We start from the raw sequence: 20,265 nt of genomic DNA, 5'->3' as shown, positions 1-20,265 counted from the left end.
TCATTCCTTCTTCCATGTGCACTGCTACGTGTAAGACAATTACTACTGTCTTATTCTTACTGTAAAACTAGAATATTATCAACATTGGTGCCCTGAGGCCTGGTCTATACATTCAGCAGAATAATTAACAGAATGAACTATGCTGCTTCAGGGTGCCGCAGGGAGTTTTTTGTTTCGTTTTTTAAGTTCCCTCACATTAATAATCACCGCAAGCAAAGGGCTAGAGTAAAACCTTTCTCCCCGGTATGCTAATTTTTTTGTGTTTGCAGTGATTTTTTAAAATGAGGAAAGCATTTCAAATGTGACCCTCCCACCTGTTTCGGAAGTGGTATAGCCCATTTTGTCACCTCAGAATCCCGTTACTTCAGTTTGCAGCATGTGTAGGCCTGGGCTCCATCTCAGTCTTTCTCTTCTTCCAATTTGGCTCCTAAAAGATCCCACTGGCTTCTAAGTTTTTCAAAAAAATTGCATCCCTGTGCATGGTACTTTTTTTTTTTTGCTTTCAAGTCACATCCGATTATGGTGACCCCTGGTGAGGTTTTCAAGGCAAGAGACGTTTGGAGGTGGTTTGCCATTGCTTGCCTCCACGTCACAACTCTGGTATGCCTTGGAGGTCTCCCATCCAAATGCTTGCCAGGGTCAATCCTGCTTAGCTTCTGAGATTTGATGAGATCAGACTATCCTAATATATATTAGTCCAAGAATATTTAGTTGGGATAGCCAACAAGTGCTAACTCATTCCCGAACAAAGTTGTCTGACTTATTCCCCATGTTACGTTTCTAACAATTTCTAGTCTGCGCTTGACGCGACCACTGATTGATGATGTTTTGAGAATAAATACCGTGAAATGTCTGCAGTGTTATACTTGCCGTATCAACTGTATATGTAACCTCCTTCTTAGAATTAGACACATAATCATTTTTGGCTGTAAAACACATGATGTATTGTAGAATTCTGGCTTTGCTGATGGATTCCTAATTTTACACATTTACCAATCTTTGTTTCCTAATTTGGAAATAGTTTCTTGCTTAGAATACTGTGGCCAACTGACATGCTTATGGAAGGATTGTGGTATTTTGAGTTCCTGCCAGATGGACTGAAATTGAATAATTAGTGTTAACAACTGGTATGAGCCATATTAAAGTTCCTGGTGAAAGTTGAACTTAGCTTCAGTTCAACTTAACGAGCTTTACATTTGGTAGCTAGATCATGGAAAGCGTAAAAGTTACCATATGCCTGTCTGGCAGAAGACTTCATTAGCAGCTTAACATATGAATGGATACCATTCTTTCCAAAGTGTCACTTCTTTCCTTAGAAGCAGCTGGAGAGTTAACAGAAGAGAGGCCATGGGTTGGATCCTGTGATCCATCAGCAGAAGGCACAGCTGGCCACCAGTCCTCCCCACTTTCCCCCTCCCCACAGCAGTCCTTGCCAGCCTTGGGACACGGGATCTGTGTGGAGTGATAGCCATGCAGGTTGGGGAGAAAGAAGGCAAAATCATTCCCTCTTGCCTCTTCCATGAACTGAGCTCCTCTGCTGGAAGAGGAAGATGGGTGTGATTTTTGCCCCCTCCCCACAGTGGCTGTTACTCCATGTTTCAGCCCTGTGATCTATGAGACAGATAGCAGCTTAACTGAAAGAGAAGGTTTCCCAAGTTCCATATCCTGGCACTGCCCAGGAAATATTCTTTCCTATGAACTCCTCTGTTAAGAACCACACGTGTAGCTTAAACACACAGCCTTTTTCTGCCTTTACCAGCATTAATCACAACTCTCTCTCTCTCTCTCTCTCTCTCTCTCTCTCTCTCTCTCTCTCACACACACACACACACACACACACACACACACACACACACACACACTGAACTCTCTAGATAAGGAATATACTATGGATAAAGAGTATGGTTTTTTTTGTAAAACCCTAAAGCAAGAATACCATGGATGAGTGAGTGCTAGAAGTGCTCCAGAGCTATTAAATTCTGTTTCTTACCTGGTGAATCTTGGTTCTTGCCAGAATTAGTAGAATGGGCAGTTCTCATCCCCTTTCGTGGACTGTCACTAGTGATGGACTAGGATCTGGGCCAACCACTCATTGTCAGCCTAACCTACCTCACAGATTTGCTGCTGTGGTGATAATATGGAGGAGAGGAGAATGATGATGTCCTAGGTTCCCCTTGGGGAGAAAAGTGGGGTACAAAGATCTATTTTTTTAAAGATCTAGATTTCCAAAAAATCTTGTGGAACCTTGAAGATTAGCAAATTTATTGTGGCTTGTGCTTTCATTAGATGGAGATAGTTTTATCAGATGCATGAAGTGGATCATATCGTTGGCAGATATAAGCAAAGAAAGAAGCAAAGCCCACAAACAGTTTGGGTGGTATTCCCTTTGAATAACTCCCTCTTTTTGCAGCAACTCTCCCCACCCAGCCGTTCTGTTGCTTGCAGCTTTGTATCTATCTCAACCAACTGAATGTAACACCGAACACATGTGATAGTCACAGATGCCACAATAAATTTGTCACTCTTTATGGTGCTGCAAGAGACTTTATTATGTTGCTTATCCAAAAATCTTTGTGTTGTCACTAAGTTGTGATGCTTGTAGTAGTTTGGCAATTTAACATCTTCCTTAGGAGGGGACTTCTCTTAAAGTATCCCAGAAAGCTCATACCCTGCCAGAAATGGTGTTAGCCTTTAAGGTGCTACTAGACACTTGCTCTTTTCTACTGCTGTTGACAGACTAACACGGCTACTCATTGTGATCTATCCCGGTATGAGATGCCCCAAGAGACATCCTGGTCATGAAAATGCAAATGATTGCACTCCTACCTGACAATAAAATAGTATAAAATCAATTGTTAACCATTTGCTGTCCCACCCTTGTTAATGGTAGGGCTTGCTGTGTCTGTAGGCTGCCTTTTTGACAGAGACTGCTCTGCAGCTGAAGAGGTCAGAAATTCACCCCCTATTTTTTTTTCTGGGTTCACTCCATGAAAACAAGTTGAGTGAATATCTGGTGTCAGCCATCCTGAAGTTTCTTTTTCATGCTTTTTAAAGATGCTCCAAATATATGCAGTATTCTGCCAAACTTCTCACTGATGCAGCCTTTTAATTTTTGGTCCCTGAATGGCAAGTTGGCTCCTCTCCAGAACTAGTGTGGAAATAGCATTCAGTAAAACAAAAGACACTCACTGATTGCATCTCTTCCTCTAAAGAACGATTGAAAAAAGAAGAAAAGACTCGTCAGGAACTGGAAAAAGCTAAACGGAAACTCGATGGCGAGACCACTGATCTACAGGACCAAATTGCAGAGCTTCAGGCCCAGATTGAGGAGCTCAAGATCCAGCTTACCAAGAAAGAAGAAGAACTGCAGGCTGCTCTTGCCAGGTAGGACCCTGAACTCCTGTTCAAAGATAACGTTGGTTGTTTGGGATGCTGAGATGCCCGATTTTGAGCTTTGGATCCTATGAACTGTGAGTGGAAGGGTGGGACTTGGATTTTTCCAACCTCCTCTGTCCTCCAGCAATGTCCTAAGACCTCTGGCAACATCATTTCACTTCACTCTTGACTTTAACAGTCCTGCTTCAGTGGAAACTTAGCCAGCAGAAGAGTGAGCAGGGGCACTGTTGCCCAACATCTCCCTCTTTATTTGTTCACAGAGTTGCTGCACCTCTGTGTATTTGCAGATTAGGAGAAGCGCAAGGAAGGGAGCAAGAGGTGGTTGGCAGAAAAAGTGGTTGGCAGAAACTAAGAAAAACGTTGGGGGATTCGTGAGGGGAGCAGAGAGGGAGCAAGAGGAGGAAATGGAGGGCCAGCCGGGAGGATGGGAGGTTTCCCCCCTGTGAGTTTTCACAGGACTCCCTCTTTGATAATGATTACCGGTAATACTGAATGGAAAATCAACTGAGTGTCATGGCAGGGATTGCATATATAGCATCTTAGATGACCTTTTCATTTTGAAATCTTAAGTGTGGTCAGGATTGTCAGGTTCCTTGGTTTACTGTGCTTTAGAAGAACTACCTGAGGTACAAAACATACCGTATTTTTCGCTCCATAAGACGCACTTTTTTCCTCCTCAAAAGTGAGGGGAAATGTCGGTGCGTCTTATGGAGCAAATGTGCGGACTCCCGCCCCTACCGCCAGCCGGCGTTCCCACCTGGAAGGCCAGCTGGGAGGCGGGGTATTTAAACTGCTCTGCGCTGCCTGCCTAGGCAGCGCAGAGCAGTTTAACCTCCCCTCCCCGCGCGCTTCCCGTTCCTGAGCCTCAGAACAGTACTGAGTAGACAGTACTGACTTGGATGGACCGAGGGGGGGGTCTGGTTCAGTATAAGGCAGCTTCCCGAGGAGGGGCCCGTGGCTCAGTGGCAGAGCCTCTGCTTGGGCATAGCAGGAGGCCCCCGGTTCAGTCCCCGCGGGGCGCCTCCGCTCCCACCCGCCCCTGGCCCAGGCGAGCCCGGCGCTGCCAGGCCTCCGCCTCCCCCCCACTCGCTGCACGGAGGCCGGGCGGGGTGGGCAGAGAGCGAGGCCGGATCCCGCCGCCGGGACGATCCGCCTGGCCCCCCCTCCCTCCTTCCTTCCCCCCTCCCTCCTTCCTTCCCCCTTCCTTCCCTTCTGCTTGCCTGGCCTCCGTGCAGCAGGGATCGCCGAGGGGGAAGTGGGAGAGGGAAAAAAGGAAGGCCGGGGGTGGGGGGTGGAAGAGGCCTGAGGGGGAGACGCCGCCTTCACTCAGCTTGGGCGGGGGCGCTTCAGGGCCGGGAAACGCGGGGGGGAGGCTTAAACCCCCACCGCCCCCCTTCCCAGGAGTCCTCACAGGAAGGAGGCCTGGGCCGGGGTGGGGCAGCTCCTGCTGCTGCTGGGTTCCTGGGCGGACGGCGCTGGAGGTAAGCAGACCCCTCCCCCTGCCCCGGCTTCCCCCCCCCGCGAGCGAAGGCGGCGTCTCCCCCTCAGGCCTACCCCACCCCTGGCCTTCCTTTTTTCCCTCTCCCACTTCCCCCTCGGCGATCCCTGCTGCACGGAGGCCAGGCGAGCAGAAGGGAAGGAAGGGGGAAGGAAGGAGGGAGGGGGGAAGGAAGGAGGGAGGGGGGGCCGGGTGGATCGTCCCGGCGGCGGGATCCGGCCTCGCTCTCCGCCTGCCCCACCCGGCCTCCGTGCAGCGAGTGGGGGGGAGGCGGAGGCGGAGGCCTGGCAGCGCCGGGCTCGCCTGGGCCAGGGGCGGGTGGGAGCGGAGGCGCCCCGCGGGGACTGAACCGGGGGCCTCCTGCTATGCCCAAGCAGAAGCTCTGCCACTGAGCCATGGGCCCCTCCTCGGGAAGCTGCCTTATCCTGAACCAGACCCCCCCCCTCGGTCCATCCAAGTCAGTACTGTCTACTCAGACTGGCAGCTCTCTCCAGGGTCTCAGGCAGGGGTCTTTCCCATCACCTACTTGCCTGGTCCCTTTAACTGGAGATGCCGCTGGGGATTGAACCTGGGACCTCCTGCATTCCCAGCAGAGGCTCCACCACTGAGCTCACAGCCCCTTCCCCATGGCTCTCCAGGGTCTCAGGCAAGGGTCTTTCCCATCACCTACTTGCCTGGTCCCTTTAACTGGAGATGCCGCTGGGGATTGAACCTGGGACCTCCTGCATGCCCAGCAGAGGCTCCACCACTGAGCTCACAGCCCCCTTCCCATGGCTCTCCAGGGTCTCAGGCAAGGGTCTTTCCTATTACCTACTTGCCTAGTCCCTTTAACTGGAGATGCCACTGGGGATTGAGCCTGGGACCTCCTGCGTGCCCAGCAGAGGCTCCACCACTGAGCTCACAGCCCCCTCCCCATGGCTCTCCAGGGTCTCAGGCAGGGGTCTTTCCCATCACCTACTTGCCTAGTCCCTTTAACTGGAGATGCCGCTGGGGTTTGAACCTGGGACCTCCTGCATGCCCAGCAGAGGCTCCACCACTGAGCTCACAGCCCCCTCCCCATGGCTCTCCAGGGTCTCAGGCAGAAAGGGTCTTTCCCATCACCTACCTGCCCGGTCCCTTTAACTGGAGATGCTTCTAGGGATTGAACCTGAGACCTCCTGCATGCTGAGCAGAGGCTCCGCCACTGAGCTCACAGCTCCAAAATACACATGAACACATGAATCTGCTTTCTGATGAATCAGACCACACACCCCTTGGTCCATCCAATTCAGTATTGTCTACTCAGACCGGCAGCAGCTCTCCAGGGTCTCAGGCAGGGGGTCTTTGACATCACCTACCTGCCCGGGCTCTTTAACTGGAGATGCTGGAGATTGAACTTGGGGCCTTTCAAGACCACCCGCCCCCGCCTGGCTTCCAGGGAGTCCCTAGAAGCCGGGCGGGTCCCCGCCCAATAGCTGAGCCTCAGACCGGGAAGTGGGGGGGGGGTAAAACTGTTCTGCGCTGCCTAGGCAGACAGCGCAGAGCAGTTTAAAGACCCCCGCCCCGCTTCTAGGGACTCCCTGGAAACCGGACGGGGGTCTTTATTCAGCAGAATATTTTTTCTTGTTTTCCTTCCTCTAAAAACTTGGTGCGTCTTATGGTCAGGTGCGTCTTATGGAGCGAAAAATACGGTAATTATTTAGTCACTATCATATCTAATTCTAATTATATCTAATTCTAAACAATGGGGCCATTTACAGGTTGGGGAATTTTTCTACGAAGCTGGGGCAAGTCTCAGATTTGCACAAATATCCAAAAAGGTTTTTTTTTAAAGTAATAGGGACTAAAATACCCCCCTTAAAAATACTGATCGAGATCTCTTGAAACGTGGCAAGATCAGGGATGGTATTCTAGGGTTGCCTAGCAACTCTAGCTCAGGGAAGGAAGGAAGGAAGGAAGGAAAGAGCTGGTGGAGGGGCCTGAAGAAATTGGTGTGGGAACAGAAAAAGGGGAGAAAAGGGGCCAGTGGAAGGGGAGAATGGGGGAGGTAGAGAAAAGGGTAGAAGGGGGGGTAGAAGGCTAATGAATAGGAACAAAATTGGCCAGCTGGGACGGAATAGGATTTCCCCTCCAAGTCTTGTGAGTCCTCACTTGTTGTTACCCAGCAACCCTTGACTTTTAGTTGACGTAGATCCCCATATGTTTGTTGATAGGTAACAAACGTATATTTTGCCCTGATCACTTTCCAACATGTTAAGTTGACTCGCACCTGAGTTCTGGTGGCTTCCCTCTCTTTTTTGTACCCTGCTACTGGTAATTTGCCATGTTAACCACAAAACCTTTTTCATTGAAGTTTCAACTTCTGACTATGAAAAAATGGATTTTTGCGGCAAAGCTCAGATTCAGGCACACTTCTTTCACCCCCATTATACTTTCTAGTTGCAATGTATGGGGCCCTGGCTGCTTGTAAGCCACAGCAGTTCCTATGTTTTATGAGCGTGGTCTGCTATTTTATTCTCAATGTTTTATGGGTTAGTCTGTTATTGTTTAGTTTTAGTTTACCTGTTAGGGTTTTATTGTATTTTGTAATGCTATTTCTATTGTATTGCTTATAGTTTGTGAGCCACCCTGAGCCTGGCTTGGCCCGTGATTGAAGGCGGGACATAAAACTAAATAAATAATAAATTTTAAAAATCCATTCTGGTTTTAGAGGGGATGATGAAGCTGTGCAAAAGAACAATGCATTGAAGTTAATAAGAGAGTTGCAAGCTCAGATTGCAGAGCTACAAGAGGACCTTGAATCGGAGAAGGCTTCTCGGAACAAAGCAGATAAGCAGAAGAGAGATCTCAGTGAGGAGCTAGAGGCGCTGAAAACAGAATTGGAAGATACCCTGGATACCACTGCAGCTCAGCAAGAGTTGAGGTTAGTGGAGAACTAACATATAACAAGAAATGCGGTTACCGTGCCATGATTTACCTTTTTTTTAAAAAAAAGAAAACGTTCTAGCCTGGCTAACTGGAAATTGTGGCTATGACTCCCTAGGAGATGCAGTGAGAACAAACAGTATTTAAGTGCTTGCCTAATCAAATGAGGTACTAATGCTATTCATATCTCTGGAAAAACTCAGGCAGGTGAGATGCTGCAAAATGTATTGCCATATTCCCTATACTGCCATAAATATAGGGTGATGCATACGTTACTTTTTCCATCACAGATGAATAGCCAGCTCAGAAAGTGTGTGTGTGTGTGTGTGTGTGTGTGTGTGCATGCGTGGATGTGCCATTGTGTGATAGCGATAAGCATCTCTCTTACTTTAGAAATCTCAGGAAGGGAACGTGGACATGGAGAGAAACAAGTGAAGAGCACAAACCAGGGTATTCTTGGATTGTTCTTTGTTCTGCTACTTTACGTATAGGAATGACCAGAACCTGCGCACATGCAAAAGTAATGGCAGGTATGATAATATGATAAACACACTGAAAGCTGAAACCATTCAAATATTCTGTCTTGCTGATTGGTTACCAGGACAAAGCGTGAGCAGGAAGTTGCCGAACTAAAGAAAGCGCTTGAGGAAGAAACCAAGAATCATGAAGCCCAGATTCAGGATATTAGACAGAGGCACGCAACTGCCTTGGAAGAGCTGTCAGAACAGCTTGAACAGGCCAAAAGGGTGAGTGGAAAATGCACATTTTGTACATGCATGGATGTGAGGGATTTCATATTCTACTCATTGTCCTGCAGTTCATATGGATTAAATGCCATTTATACATGATATAGAGGCAGCCTGAGATGTACATTCCACAAGGAACTCCAGAAAGTGCTAATTCTCAGTGTACATTCTTGCATTCACACTTTGTTTTAGATGTACCATCTTCGACGTTCACCTAAGTGTGAATGATTGTTAGGTTGACTTCCATCCCTTGTGGGTCTGAATTGTGATTTTGAGATTATCAGAACATATTTGATAGAAGTGTTACAGAGACTTCTTCCAGTATGGTGGTATAATTGGCATGCTGGACTAAGAGCATGGAGACTTGGGTTCAGAACCCAACTTAGACATGAAACACATTGGCCCAAGGTCAGACTAGTCTACCTTACAGGGTTGTTGTAAGGTTAAAATGAGGGATGGACCATGGATACTTGAGCTCCATGGAGGAGGGACACCATAAAACCATTGTGAACAGATAGTTCATTGTCAGTCTTCTGTGCAGCCCCACATATGGGACTGTGCAGGCACAGGCCAGCCTCCGATGGAATATTTTTGTAGCCTCCTGGATACAGGGGGGGAGGGGGGGCTCCCTTCGGGAAGATAGCGGTGGTTCCTTCCCACTCAAACCACCACGTGACCTGAGGGGGGAGCACCCCCTCACCCCTCAGTTCTTTTTCCGCCGCCTTTCGGTGTGGAAGTGTTTACTTGACCTCCTGAGTTTGCGAACTTCATTCTTTATTGGATTTCGACTTGAGGTAACTCGCACTAACCTAGGTCGTCTTGCGCGCAGCTCGCTGTTTCAAATTAACGAGCCGCTTGAAATCTGGCGTTATGGTCTTGAAGCCGCTCTTTAAAAAGTGTGTGAAGTGCTCTACTAAAATTCCACACACGGATGAGCGTGAATCCTGCCTCCTCTGTCTGGGGGAGGAGCATAAAGTGCAGGCCTGCCCGATCTGCATGAACTTTACTAACACAGCCCGGAGAGACAGGGACCTTCGCCTCAAAGCCGCCCTCTGGGAGAGAGCTTTAAAGGCTACGGCTTCTACCGCGGGATCGCGACCTGCGTCAGCGAAATCAACCCCAATGCGCTCTCCCACTTACCTGTCCGATTCAGCCTCCGTTAAATTGGCTTGGCTCGGCACCTCAATGTCTGTTCCAGGCCTGACTAATCTTGGCTAAATGGCTCCGATTGGCTCGGACCCGATGTCTTTGACCCCGACGGCCTCTAAGGCTGGGTCCGGAGAGAAGAGGAAAAGCTCTTCATCTCATGCAGAACCTACCACAAAGAAAGCAAAACAGAAACTGAAGCATATGGAGAAAGGGAAAGACAAGTCTAAGAGCAAAAAAGACCCTTCAAAATCATCCAAATCAGGGTCAATCTCTTACGTTCCTCCTCCTCCCAAGACTCCATCTATAGGGTCTCCTGCCCAGTCAGGCTGAGACCTGGATTTGCATTGCTCCTCACCAGAGGTATACGAGACTGTACCTCCCTCCCCCTCTGCAGTGGCAGTCTTTTCACCAACCCCATCAGATGTTTCTCTCTCCGGCAGACATCCGAGGCTGGATTGAGTTCTGCCAGATGAGGGGACTAGACCTGACTGGCCAACCAGTCCAGCAGGTTTTTAACCAACAGCCCAGTCAACCTGCTCTCCATGCTGATTTTCAGCAATTGACCTTCTTTCCTGGACAAGAGAGGCCTCCAGAGGAGGCTTCTGTTTCAACCTGTGGGTCGGAAGTTACGTCTGATTCCACCCCGGATGACAAAGTTGCGGACCAGGATCCTTGTTCCCTGACGGAAGACTCCCACATTCGGGCAGACCAGATGTTAAGGATTGCTGTTGCCCTTGATTTGGATGTGACCGCAATAGATACCAAGCCTAAGGACAGAATCCTCAGTAGGCTTCATGCCGATTCACCTGAGTTGGTCCTCTTCCCGGTCTTAGTAGGTCTTAAGGACATCCAGGCTCCGATATTCACCAAACCTGCCTCTACCCCACCTACCACACGCAGGGTGGAAAACCTGTATAGAGTGAAACCTGAGTCATGTTCTTTTCTGACTACTCACCATCGTCCATTGTGACTGAGGAAATGCAGTCCAAACAAAAGGGTTGGCCCTCATGCATCTCCATCTGATAAGGAGAACAAGAGGTTGGATACATTAGGCAGGAAGGTTTATTCTTCTGCAGCATTAAACTTTCGAATACCCAACTACCAGACGATCCTTGGTGGCTATCAACTTTTCATGTGGGAGAAGATATCTCCACCTTGACGACATACCTGAAGAGCCCAGAAAGGCGATTCAGCAGGTATAATCATAAGCCATGAAAGTGTGTCTCTGCAAGAAATCGCTGCAGGGAAACATGCCGCTGATGCTTCAACTAGAACATTGGCTTCAGCCATTACTTTGCGAAGGCACGCTTGGCTTCGCAATACTGCTCTCCCAATTGAGACCCAGGCCAGGGTGGAGGACCTACCCTTCGAAGGAGAGACTCTTTTTTTCTTCTACGACCAACGACTTCCTTAAGGAAAAGAAGACAGACCACCAAACCGCCAGGTCTTATGGGGTCCTACCATCTACTAGTGGAATCAGAAATCGTTACCCAGCACAGAGAAGACAGGGATACTAACCATCCTACTATTGACCACAGGGTTACCAGCAACACCAGCAGTATCCTCGTCAGTTTCAGCAGTTTCAACCCCAGGGCAACTGGAGGAGGCTTAACAATAATAATGGCAACAAGGGCCGTTCAGCTTCGGCCCCACCTCCTAATAAGGACCAGCACCAACAAGGTTGCAAATTTTGACTATCTCAGGTCCAGGAGGAAGACCACTTCTTCCTGGACAGACTCCACCAGTTTGTCCCCCAATGGGAGGCAGTGTGTCAAAATGGTTGGGTTCTTCCGGTAATTTTTTAGAATTAAAGAGTTTACCCCCCCTTGTTACCCCCTTCCTCGGCTATTGACAACCCGATGGAAGAAGTTGTTACTCAGTTGAAAGAGTTGCTGGATAAGGGTGCTGTCCAACACGTATCAGATCCCAGCTGTTGGGGATTTTACTCGAGGTTTTTTCTAGTTGATAAAAAAGATGGAGGCCGTAGGCCTATACTGGATTTATGTGAATTGAATAAATACTTGGTTGTTGCAAAATTCAGAATGGTGTCACTTCTAGGTGTTATGGAATTACTGGCCCGCGAGGCCTGGTTTGCGGTCTTTGATTTAAAAGACGCCTATTTCTATATTTCCATCCATCAGTCTCATAGGAAGTTCTTAAGGTTCAGACAAGGTGCTAATATCTACCAATATGCTTCCTTGCCTTTTGGCTTAGCTACAGCTCCCTGGGTTTTCACCAAGACCATGGCTGTGGTGGTGGCTCACCTCAGGACTCTGGGGTGCACCATTTTTCCATACTTAGACGACTGGCTTATCATTGCAAGGTCCGCAGAAGATCTAGAGACCCAGGTTGGCTTAGTATTGTCTACATGCTTAACTTTAGGCCTAGTTATCAATTGGAAGAAGTCCCACTTGATTCCGGCCCAGAGAGTCTCTTTTGTGGGTGCAGTCTTGGACTCGCTACAGGGAAAGGGCCTGCTCCCCAAAGAGAGGGCCTTGGCCATTAAAGCTGTCATCCACTCCTTTTTTCGTATGAGATGGCAGTCTGTTAAATCCATCCAGAGGCTACTAGGTCTCATGGCCTCTACCACAGCAGTGGTCCCTAATGCGAGATTACACATGAGGACCCTGTGATTGTGGTTTTTGAATAACTTCAAACCCATGGCACATTCCCCCTTCCATCACTTCTCAGTTCCTAGGGCTGTTATCAGATCTCTGGAGTGGTGGTTAGATGACAGTAACCTGTTCCAGGGGATCCTGTTCGGATATTGGGCTCACGAGTTAGTCCTCACCACTGATGCTTCCCTGAGGGGATGGGGAACCCACTATGGGGTAGATGAGGTTCAGGGTTTATGGACCCAGGAACAATCTGCTTCACACATTAATATTTTGGAATTAATGGCTGTACGTCTAGCCCTTATCTCTCTTACAGATGTGGTCCGTGGTTCCAGAGTACTCGTGCAGTCCGACAACATGAGTATAGTTTTCTACATCAACAAGCAAGGGAGCACTGGATTCCGGTCCCTGTGCAAAGAAGCGATCAGGGTTTGCGAAGTGGCTTTGACCAACAAGGTGTTCCTCAGGGCGATCCACCCCCGGGCCATCAAGCCCAACCCCGGTCCCAGCGCCAACCCACAGGGGAGGGGGGAAGAGCCCTCGGACCCCAACTTGCCTAGAGAGAAGCCTGGAGAGGTGGCAAGCAGCAGCCGGCTAGAGCCGCCTCCTAGCACCCGGGGGGGGCAGGCTCGAGGTCCCCACAACCGCCGACCGGCCCGCTCGAGAACCAGTCCGGGCAGACCACGCCTGGCCGACGGGGCGCTGCAGTGGCCGCGACGGCCCCCGGCCCCCAGGCTGGCCTGCCAGCCGGGTCCCCAGGGATAGGCCAAACAGCCCGCCCATCAGCTGGCAGGCGGAGGGGGGAGAGCGATGGTGGAGGGAGGGGCCAGGGAGGCAGAGGGGTCGGCGCAGCTCCAGCCCCCACCGGGAAACAGTTGGCGGGGGGACCGGTTGGTGGGGGGAACAGGCGCGGAGAGGAAACGCCTGAAGGAAAGGGACTGGAGGCGCCCCTCATCTTGCGAGCCCAGCTGCCGGCCTCTCACAGGGGAACTACATGTCCCAGCATGCATTGCTTCCCTTTGAGCTCATGGTGCGCTGCATGTTGGGAAAAGGGGGGAGGAGGGGGGGTCGGTCTCGCGCACCCTGAGCGCTTTTTGCAAGCCCACCTGGTGCGCTGGGAGGCTCCGTTTCGCCTTTGCGCGCCCAAAGTGGCAGCTCTGGTCCAGCCTCTTGGGGGGGTTGCCACCTCCAGGTTGAGAAACTCCTGGAGATTTGGGATGAAGGAGAGCTTTGCAGCTGGCCGGGCTGCCCGGCCTCTCCCCGCTTTCCTCACAGAGGAGGCCGCGCTTCCCTGCGCGCTTGCAGGGCTGGCTGGAGACGGCGGCGCAACTCCAAGGGGAAGCGGCCCACTGCCCCGACCCCCCCTCCCTCAGGCGCCGCTGAAGCTCTGGTTGGATGAGACTTTGCCTTTGCAGCAAAGGGCCGTCCTGGCGCTCCCCGCCCCCCCGCCCCCCCGGGCGTGAAATGGCAGCTGTGGCGCAGCGCGGCCCGGGAAGCGAGGAGGGAGAAAGACCCACCCCACGCAAGACGGGCTGAGGGCGGGCGGAAGAGCCAGGGAAGGGCAACGAGGAGGCCCCCGCCCTCTGAGACAACTCTCCTGGCAAGGAGAGGAAGAGGTGCGGGGGAAGGGATCTTTATAGCCTCGGGTTGAGGGAAAAGGGGGCGGAGCCTAGGTGGCTCTCAAGGGAAATCTCAATCGTTGTGCTGTTGATGTTTGGCTCTGTTGACTAGTGAGTTTGCCGACCCCTGCCTTAGGCTTACAGGTCCCCCCTTCGAGCCTATGCAGGATTGCTCCTTTTCATTTTTAACCCGGAAGGTGGCCTTCTTAGTTGCGGTCACTTCGGCCAGAAGGGTGAGCGAACTGGCTGCCTTACGTTCGGACCCACCGTTCTTGAAGGTCTTCCAGGAAAGGGTAGTTCTGCACCCCAGTTTAGACTTTTTACCCAAAGTATTTTCTAGGTTTTGTTTGGCCCAGGTCGGTCTCATTGCCAGTATTTTTTCGAAACCCTTCCTCTGAGGCTGAAAAGACTGTCAAACGGGCCATCCTTTATTATTTACACAGAACCAGGCACTTTAGAAAAGACAGGTCTTTATTTGTATGTTATGCTGGGCCAAAGAAGGGGAGGTCTGCTTATTCCCAAATAGTTCCCAGGTGGGTTGTTGCTGCCATCAGATCAGCTTACAGGGCTGCTGGAGAGGAGTGTCCGTTGGTGATCAAGGCATATTCAACAAGGGCTCAAGGTGCGTCTGCTGCTTTCCATAAAAGGGTTCCTCTTCTGGATATCTGCAGGGCAGCGACATGGCCGACTGGTGACACCTTCGTACGCCACTACGTACTGGATCTACAAGCGAGAAAGGAGGCTGATGTTGGAAAGGTGGTACTACAGTCACTCTTCCAACAGTTCGCCTCCCCACCTCCAAAACTGTGAGTAGCTCGCTAAAATCCCATATGTGGGGCTGCACAGAAGACTGACAATGAAAACAGAGTTGCAGTTACCAGTAATTGTTGTTCATTGAAGTCTTCGTGCAGACACATATCCCTCCCTCCATCCCCGCTGTGGCTCACTATTGTTTGTCTGTTTCTCTTTCATAAGGAGCTCACGGCAGCTGGCAAGAACTTAGGGGTGAGGGGGTGCCCCCCCTCGAGTCACGTGGGGGTTTGAGCGGGAAGGAACCACTGCTATCTTCCCGAAGGGAGGGGCACCCCCCTCTGTATCCAGGAGGCTACAAAAATCTTCCTCCGGAGGCTGGCCTGTGCCTGCACAGTCCCATATGTGTGTCTGCACGAAGACTTCAATGAACAACAGTTACTGGTAAGTGCAACTCTGTTTTTCCTAGTTTGCTTGCTAGAATAAATGTTGTTGACATTCACTGCTCTTGTGGGGTGACTGTAGTGAATGAAGTGAATATAGTATATCTTATGGAAGCATGTATAAACTACAGTTGTGGCCGTACGGGCATAGTAGCCCCACCAAGAAACAAAAGGAAAATAAGTACACAAACAACAAATTTTTGGGATAACAAAGGCCACAGCTTTATTGATTACAACAGACGGAGCATTGGCGAGGCATAGGGAACTGATCCAGGCATCATGTTACCACCCTGTCATCCAAGACACGAGGGGCTGGGCAGGAATCGCTCAGCCACGCAGCGAGGGCAAGAGTGGCCAGAGCTGCTTGCTCAGGGGAAGTGCCAGTTTGGAGCAGAGCCACCTCCCGACTGGACCACAGAGGGCGGCCCCTGTAAGTCGCGGTCGCATGCTTTATTTCTGTTTGCAATTAATAGCTCTGATACTATATCACAGCATAAGTATTTGGCCTCTATGTGGAAAAATGAATTCCTTTGGAATGCATGTTTTTGTGAATTAAAGCCAGGACATGAGACATATTATGTGTTAATGGGAAAATGCTGAATTTCTGCTTGAATATAACAGAAAATGTTGCATCGGTTTGGCTCAACACTAGTTTGAAGATGAAGGACTGTGACTTACAGCACTTTGTTTTGTTTCTTCTAGTTTAAATCAAATCTTGAAAAGAACAAGCAGTGTTTGGAGACTGACAACAAAGAGTTGGCCTGTGAGGTGAAAGTGCTGCAGCAGGTGAGATCAGAGTCTGAACACAAGAGGAAGAAGCTAGATGGCCTGGTACAGGAGCTGCAGACCAAAGTGACAGAAGGGGAGAGGCTGAGGGCAGAGCTGGCCGAAAAAGGAAACAAGCTGCAGGTAAGGATTTGGGTTTGTTGTTGTGTGGCATAATCTAATGAACTGGCTGGAGTTTGGGGGAACATGAGCCAGCCTCCTGTTTAATTACAGCAGCAATGTATATGCAGCCATTTGTAAGGATAGTATCGCGCTGATCCCAGGTACATGCTTCACAGCACTTGTCTCTATCTGGCAAAGTTCTTTGAAACCGGAAAGTTCTAATAGTAGTGTTGGTCACAATACTATTTTTTTATTTGTGACCAGCTAGCTGTCTATGCGCATGACTCTAAATAGCCTTTTTTACTCCCCCAGCAAGTAAGCTACTATATTACATCTAGGTTCCTTGCTTTGCAGAACGAGCTGGACAATGTCTCAAGTCTCCTGGAAGAGGCAGAGAAAAAAGGCATTAAGTTTGCCAAAGATGCTGCCAGTTTGGAGTCTCAGCTGCAGGATACACAGGTATGTATGTCTGCAGTTTTAGAATACAAGTGAGTTTTTAGTACTGCTTGTTTCTTTTCTGCGTAGAACTGCTGTAGTGCTGAACTGGAACCAGTTAAGTAGAGGACAATGGAAATAGGGCCTAGAAAATAAGTCCCGTGAGGAAAGGTTGAAGGAACTTGGGTACGTTTAGCCAGGGAAGAGAAAACGGGGTCGATGTTATTGCACTTTCATCTTAAGGGTTTGTCACATGGAAGCAGGCGGAGGTGTTCTCTGCTGCTCCAGAAAGCAAGACTGAATCTAATAGGCTTAGATTACAAAAGGGGTAGATGTAGGTTGATCTGTGTGCTTGCACAGGGGACCTTTATCTGCCTTATACTGAATCAGACCCGTGCTCCATTCAAGTCAGTATTGTCTACTCAGACCGACAGTGGCTCTCCAGGGTCTCAGGCAGAGGTCTTTCACATTACCTGCTTGCCTAGTCCCTTTAACTGGAGATGCCAGGGATTGAACCTGAGACCTTCTGCATGCCAAGCAGATGCTCTACCACTGAGCCACAGCCCCTCCCTTGACTATTGTAGCTTTGGATCTCTTGCATTGATGGCCTGTGAGTCCCCTTCCAACTCTGCAGCACCTGTGCATGGCTTCTGGGCTGCTTACAGTAGAATTGCACATTCCCCCACTAGACTTCCAGGTAGTAAAATAGTTCCCCTTATGTCACATTTCTTCTTCTCTTCACGCTAACCATTACCGCTGCTTTAATGCCAAACAAATCACTGTTACGCTGGTGATGCTGTAAATGCCTGCCTGAAAGTACCAAGCATTGTCTGAAAGTACCAAGCAATTCAAAGGCCTGCCAGCCAAGCTACATATTACAGTGGCTGCATGCCCAAACTGTGGCTGCTGATGCCATTTTAGAGGGGAAATTAGCCATTTGAGCTGTTCCCCCCCTCCCCGGTGCATTTTCAGATGCTGAAAAAGCTGCCCATAGCTTTTTTGGCACTTGAAGAGGCGTGGAAGGTAAGATTGCCTGGTACTGCCACAGTGCAGATGGCTAAATTTTCCTCTAAAATGGTGTTGGCAGCCATGGGTTGAACCTGTGGCTGCCGTAACATGTAGTTTGGCTCTGAGCCACAGTGTATAACTAGTGCTACTAATGTTCATGAGAGAGACCGTGCAGCAACTGCCTTTCACCATCTTTGTTACCCAAAAAAAAGGAGTAAAGATAAGCTATCTCATAGAGTTGGTATGAGGATGGAAAGGATGAGGCTTTTTAATTGTGTGCCCCTGTACAAAATGATTCACATCTTTGTTGGCAATGGTTTGCTCAAACTTAGGAAAAAAATTGTCTCATCTCCTCTACACTATTCTGAAGGGCGCTTAAACTTTTCAAAAAAAAATATGCCTTCTAATGTAGCGACAGCTAACAGTACCTAGCTTCTGCTGTAATGTGCTAACAAAGCATGACGAGCTCTGGCAGATCTTCAGTTGCCCTTTTATCTTTTGGGTGATTGCTGCCATTAGAAAGACAATGTGAATCTCATCCTGCTTGGTTGTAATAAGTTGTTTGGATATTTCATCATTTTGTGGATGACCTTTCCAGTTTTGGTACCTGCTTTTAATGAACTGCTTTACAATCTGGAATGTTGCATCTCATCAAATTATACTACAATGAATTAATGCTTTTAGATCATGCAGGATAAATGTTGTTTCCATATCTCGGCAAATAAAGATACGTATATTATTAAGTATTCGAAAACAGCCATGTGAGGCTAAGTCGAAACTGCCAGGACAGCAATAAATATGAGTACGTTTCATTCCCACAACAGGAGCTCTTGCAAGAGGAGACCCGGCAGAAATTGAACCTGAGCAGCAGGATTAGGCAGCTGGAAGAAGAGAAGAACAATCTGCAGGAGCAGCAGGAAGAAGAGGAAGAAGCCCGGAAAAATTTGGAGAAGCAAGTGATAGCTCTGCAGTCTCAGGTGAGATATGCATATTCACGGTGAGCACTCTATGCAGCAGCACTTCATCCCTAGCTAGGTTTGCCCCAGGTGTTAATGTGATCCCCCCCCATCTTACTTCACTCTTTTTCCCAACAAGGTAAGCAGCTATGAACTTAGAGATTTTTTGTTTGTTTTGCATCATATTGGGTCACACCATTTTATTTACTTAGCTTAGCCATTGAAGAAGCTGCCTTGTTCTGGGGAATCTCCCGACAAATGTGAAGTCTGAAATTAATGTGATCCTAGTTCTCATTAGTAGAAAAGAGCAAGAGTCCAGTAGCACCTTAAAGACTAACAAAAATATTTTCTGGCAGGGTATGAGCTTTCATAAATGTCGAACTGTTTTTATCTTCCAAAATTACACCCAGTTGGCTGACTCCAAGAAGAAGGTTGATGACGACTTAGGGACCATTGAAGGATTGGAAGAAAGTAAGAAAAAGCTTCTTAAGGATATGGAAATTCTGAGCCAGCGCCTAGAAGAGAAAGCAATGGCTTATGATAAGTTGGAGAAGACAAAGAACCGTCTTCAGCAGGAACTTGATGACTTGATGGTAGACCTTGATCATCAGCGTCAGATTGTTTCCAACTTGGAGAAAAAACAAAAGAAGTTTGATCAGGTATGTCACTAATTTTTCCCTTGATTGTATGGTGAGCTAATCTTGTTGTGGTGTCTTTTGTATAGGCTGTTAAAAAAAAACCTGTGTAAGCCATATACCTGCTATACTTGGTACTTGTGGTGACTAAAACTTGGAACAAGTACTTCTGTAGCTGTTCAACCATAGTCTTGGGTGGAAGGTATGGTAGGTGGGTTTTAATACTTTCTTGTGATAGCTAGGATCAGAAGCAAGATATTGGGGAGATGATAGATGTACCTCATGTCTGAGAGGTGACCCTCCCCCAATTGTGGAATCTGTGTGGTTGATTCACAACAAAGAGTTTAGATGCTAGCACACGTATTGAGTTTAAAAAATTTTATATTTAATCTTTTCCAACTATCCACATATTACAATGCTCAGATGTTAGCAGAAGAGAAGAACGTATCTGCTCGTTATGCAGAGGAAAGAGACCGTGCAGAGGCCGATGCGCGAGAAAAAGAGACCAAGGCTCTGTCTCTGGCCCGAGGCCTTGAAGAAGCTTTGGAAGCCAAGGAGGAGTTTGAGAGGCAGAACAAGCAACTCCGAGCAGACATGGAGGACTTAATGAGTTCCAAAGACGATGTGGGCAAAAATGTGAGTGCTGTACTGGTCAATTGTTAACCATATAGTAGAGTTGGACAAGGGCTTCAATGTGCATATCATTTTTTAAAAATATATTGTACTGAACTTTGGATGTTTGACAACTGTCTTATGCCAGGAACTGATACCTGTGATTCTGTATACGTCAGTAATTGTATGTTTTGTAAACTCCTTAAAACGCAAATGTTTGTAGTTCTAGAAATAATCTAAATAGTTTGTTCACTGTGGTCTTAAGCGTATTTTATGTTCAGGAGAGCTTTATATACAGTATAGTGTATATAATGTATATTGGAGTAGGATCTGAGAGACCTGAGTTCAAATCCCCACCTGTCATGATACTCACTGGATGTCCAATGCGATTATGAAGAAAAAATGGGGAAGGGAGACCATGTTATCTGCCTTGAGCTCCCTGAGGGAAGGCCAAGATAAAAATTGGACTAGATAGATGAACACTACTCATCAGCTGTTGCATTTTTCAGGAGAGATGAACTCTAAGAGCTGAAATAGATGCAACATGGGTTACTGGTTTTAAAAAAATCGGTGTAAACTTTTTAAATAGTGCTCTGTTACTTTTAGTACAT

At 48.4% G+C, this 20,265-nt stretch overlaps 1 protein-coding gene across 3 annotated transcripts in view; it reads left to right on the top strand.

The window, feature by feature from the left end:
• MYH10 (myosin heavy chain 10) overlaps positions 1–20,265 on the top strand; it is a 109,531-nt gene that overhangs the window by 74,371 nt on the left and 14,895 nt on the right. For all 3 annotated transcript variants that reach the window (XM_056866626.1, XM_056866619.1, XM_056866634.1), the window contains 8 exons: positions 3,213–3,384; positions 7,584–7,796; positions 8,400–8,544; positions 15,823–16,029; positions 16,363–16,467; positions 18,276–18,428; positions 18,818–19,066; positions 19,466–19,678. In XM_056866626.1, the coding sequence (XP_056722604.1) occupies positions 3,213–3,384; positions 7,584–7,796; positions 8,400–8,544; positions 15,823–16,029; positions 16,363–16,467; positions 18,276–18,428; positions 18,818–19,066; positions 19,466–19,678 (1,457 nt within the window). The remainder of the gene's footprint in view (positions 1–3,212; positions 3,385–7,583; positions 7,797–8,399; positions 8,545–15,822; positions 16,030–16,362; positions 16,468–18,275; positions 18,429–18,817; positions 19,067–19,465; positions 19,679–20,265) is intronic.

The sequence above is a fragment of the Euleptes europaea genome, chromosome 1, assembly GCF_029931775.1.
Source record: "Euleptes europaea isolate rEulEur1 chromosome 1, rEulEur1.hap1, whole genome shotgun sequence".
Classification (NCBI taxonomy): Eukaryota; Metazoa; Chordata; class Lepidosauria; order Squamata; family Sphaerodactylidae; genus Euleptes; species Euleptes europaea.
The sequence above is the reverse complement of the archived record's forward strand: the minus strand, read 5'-3'. Positions and strand labels throughout refer to the sequence as shown.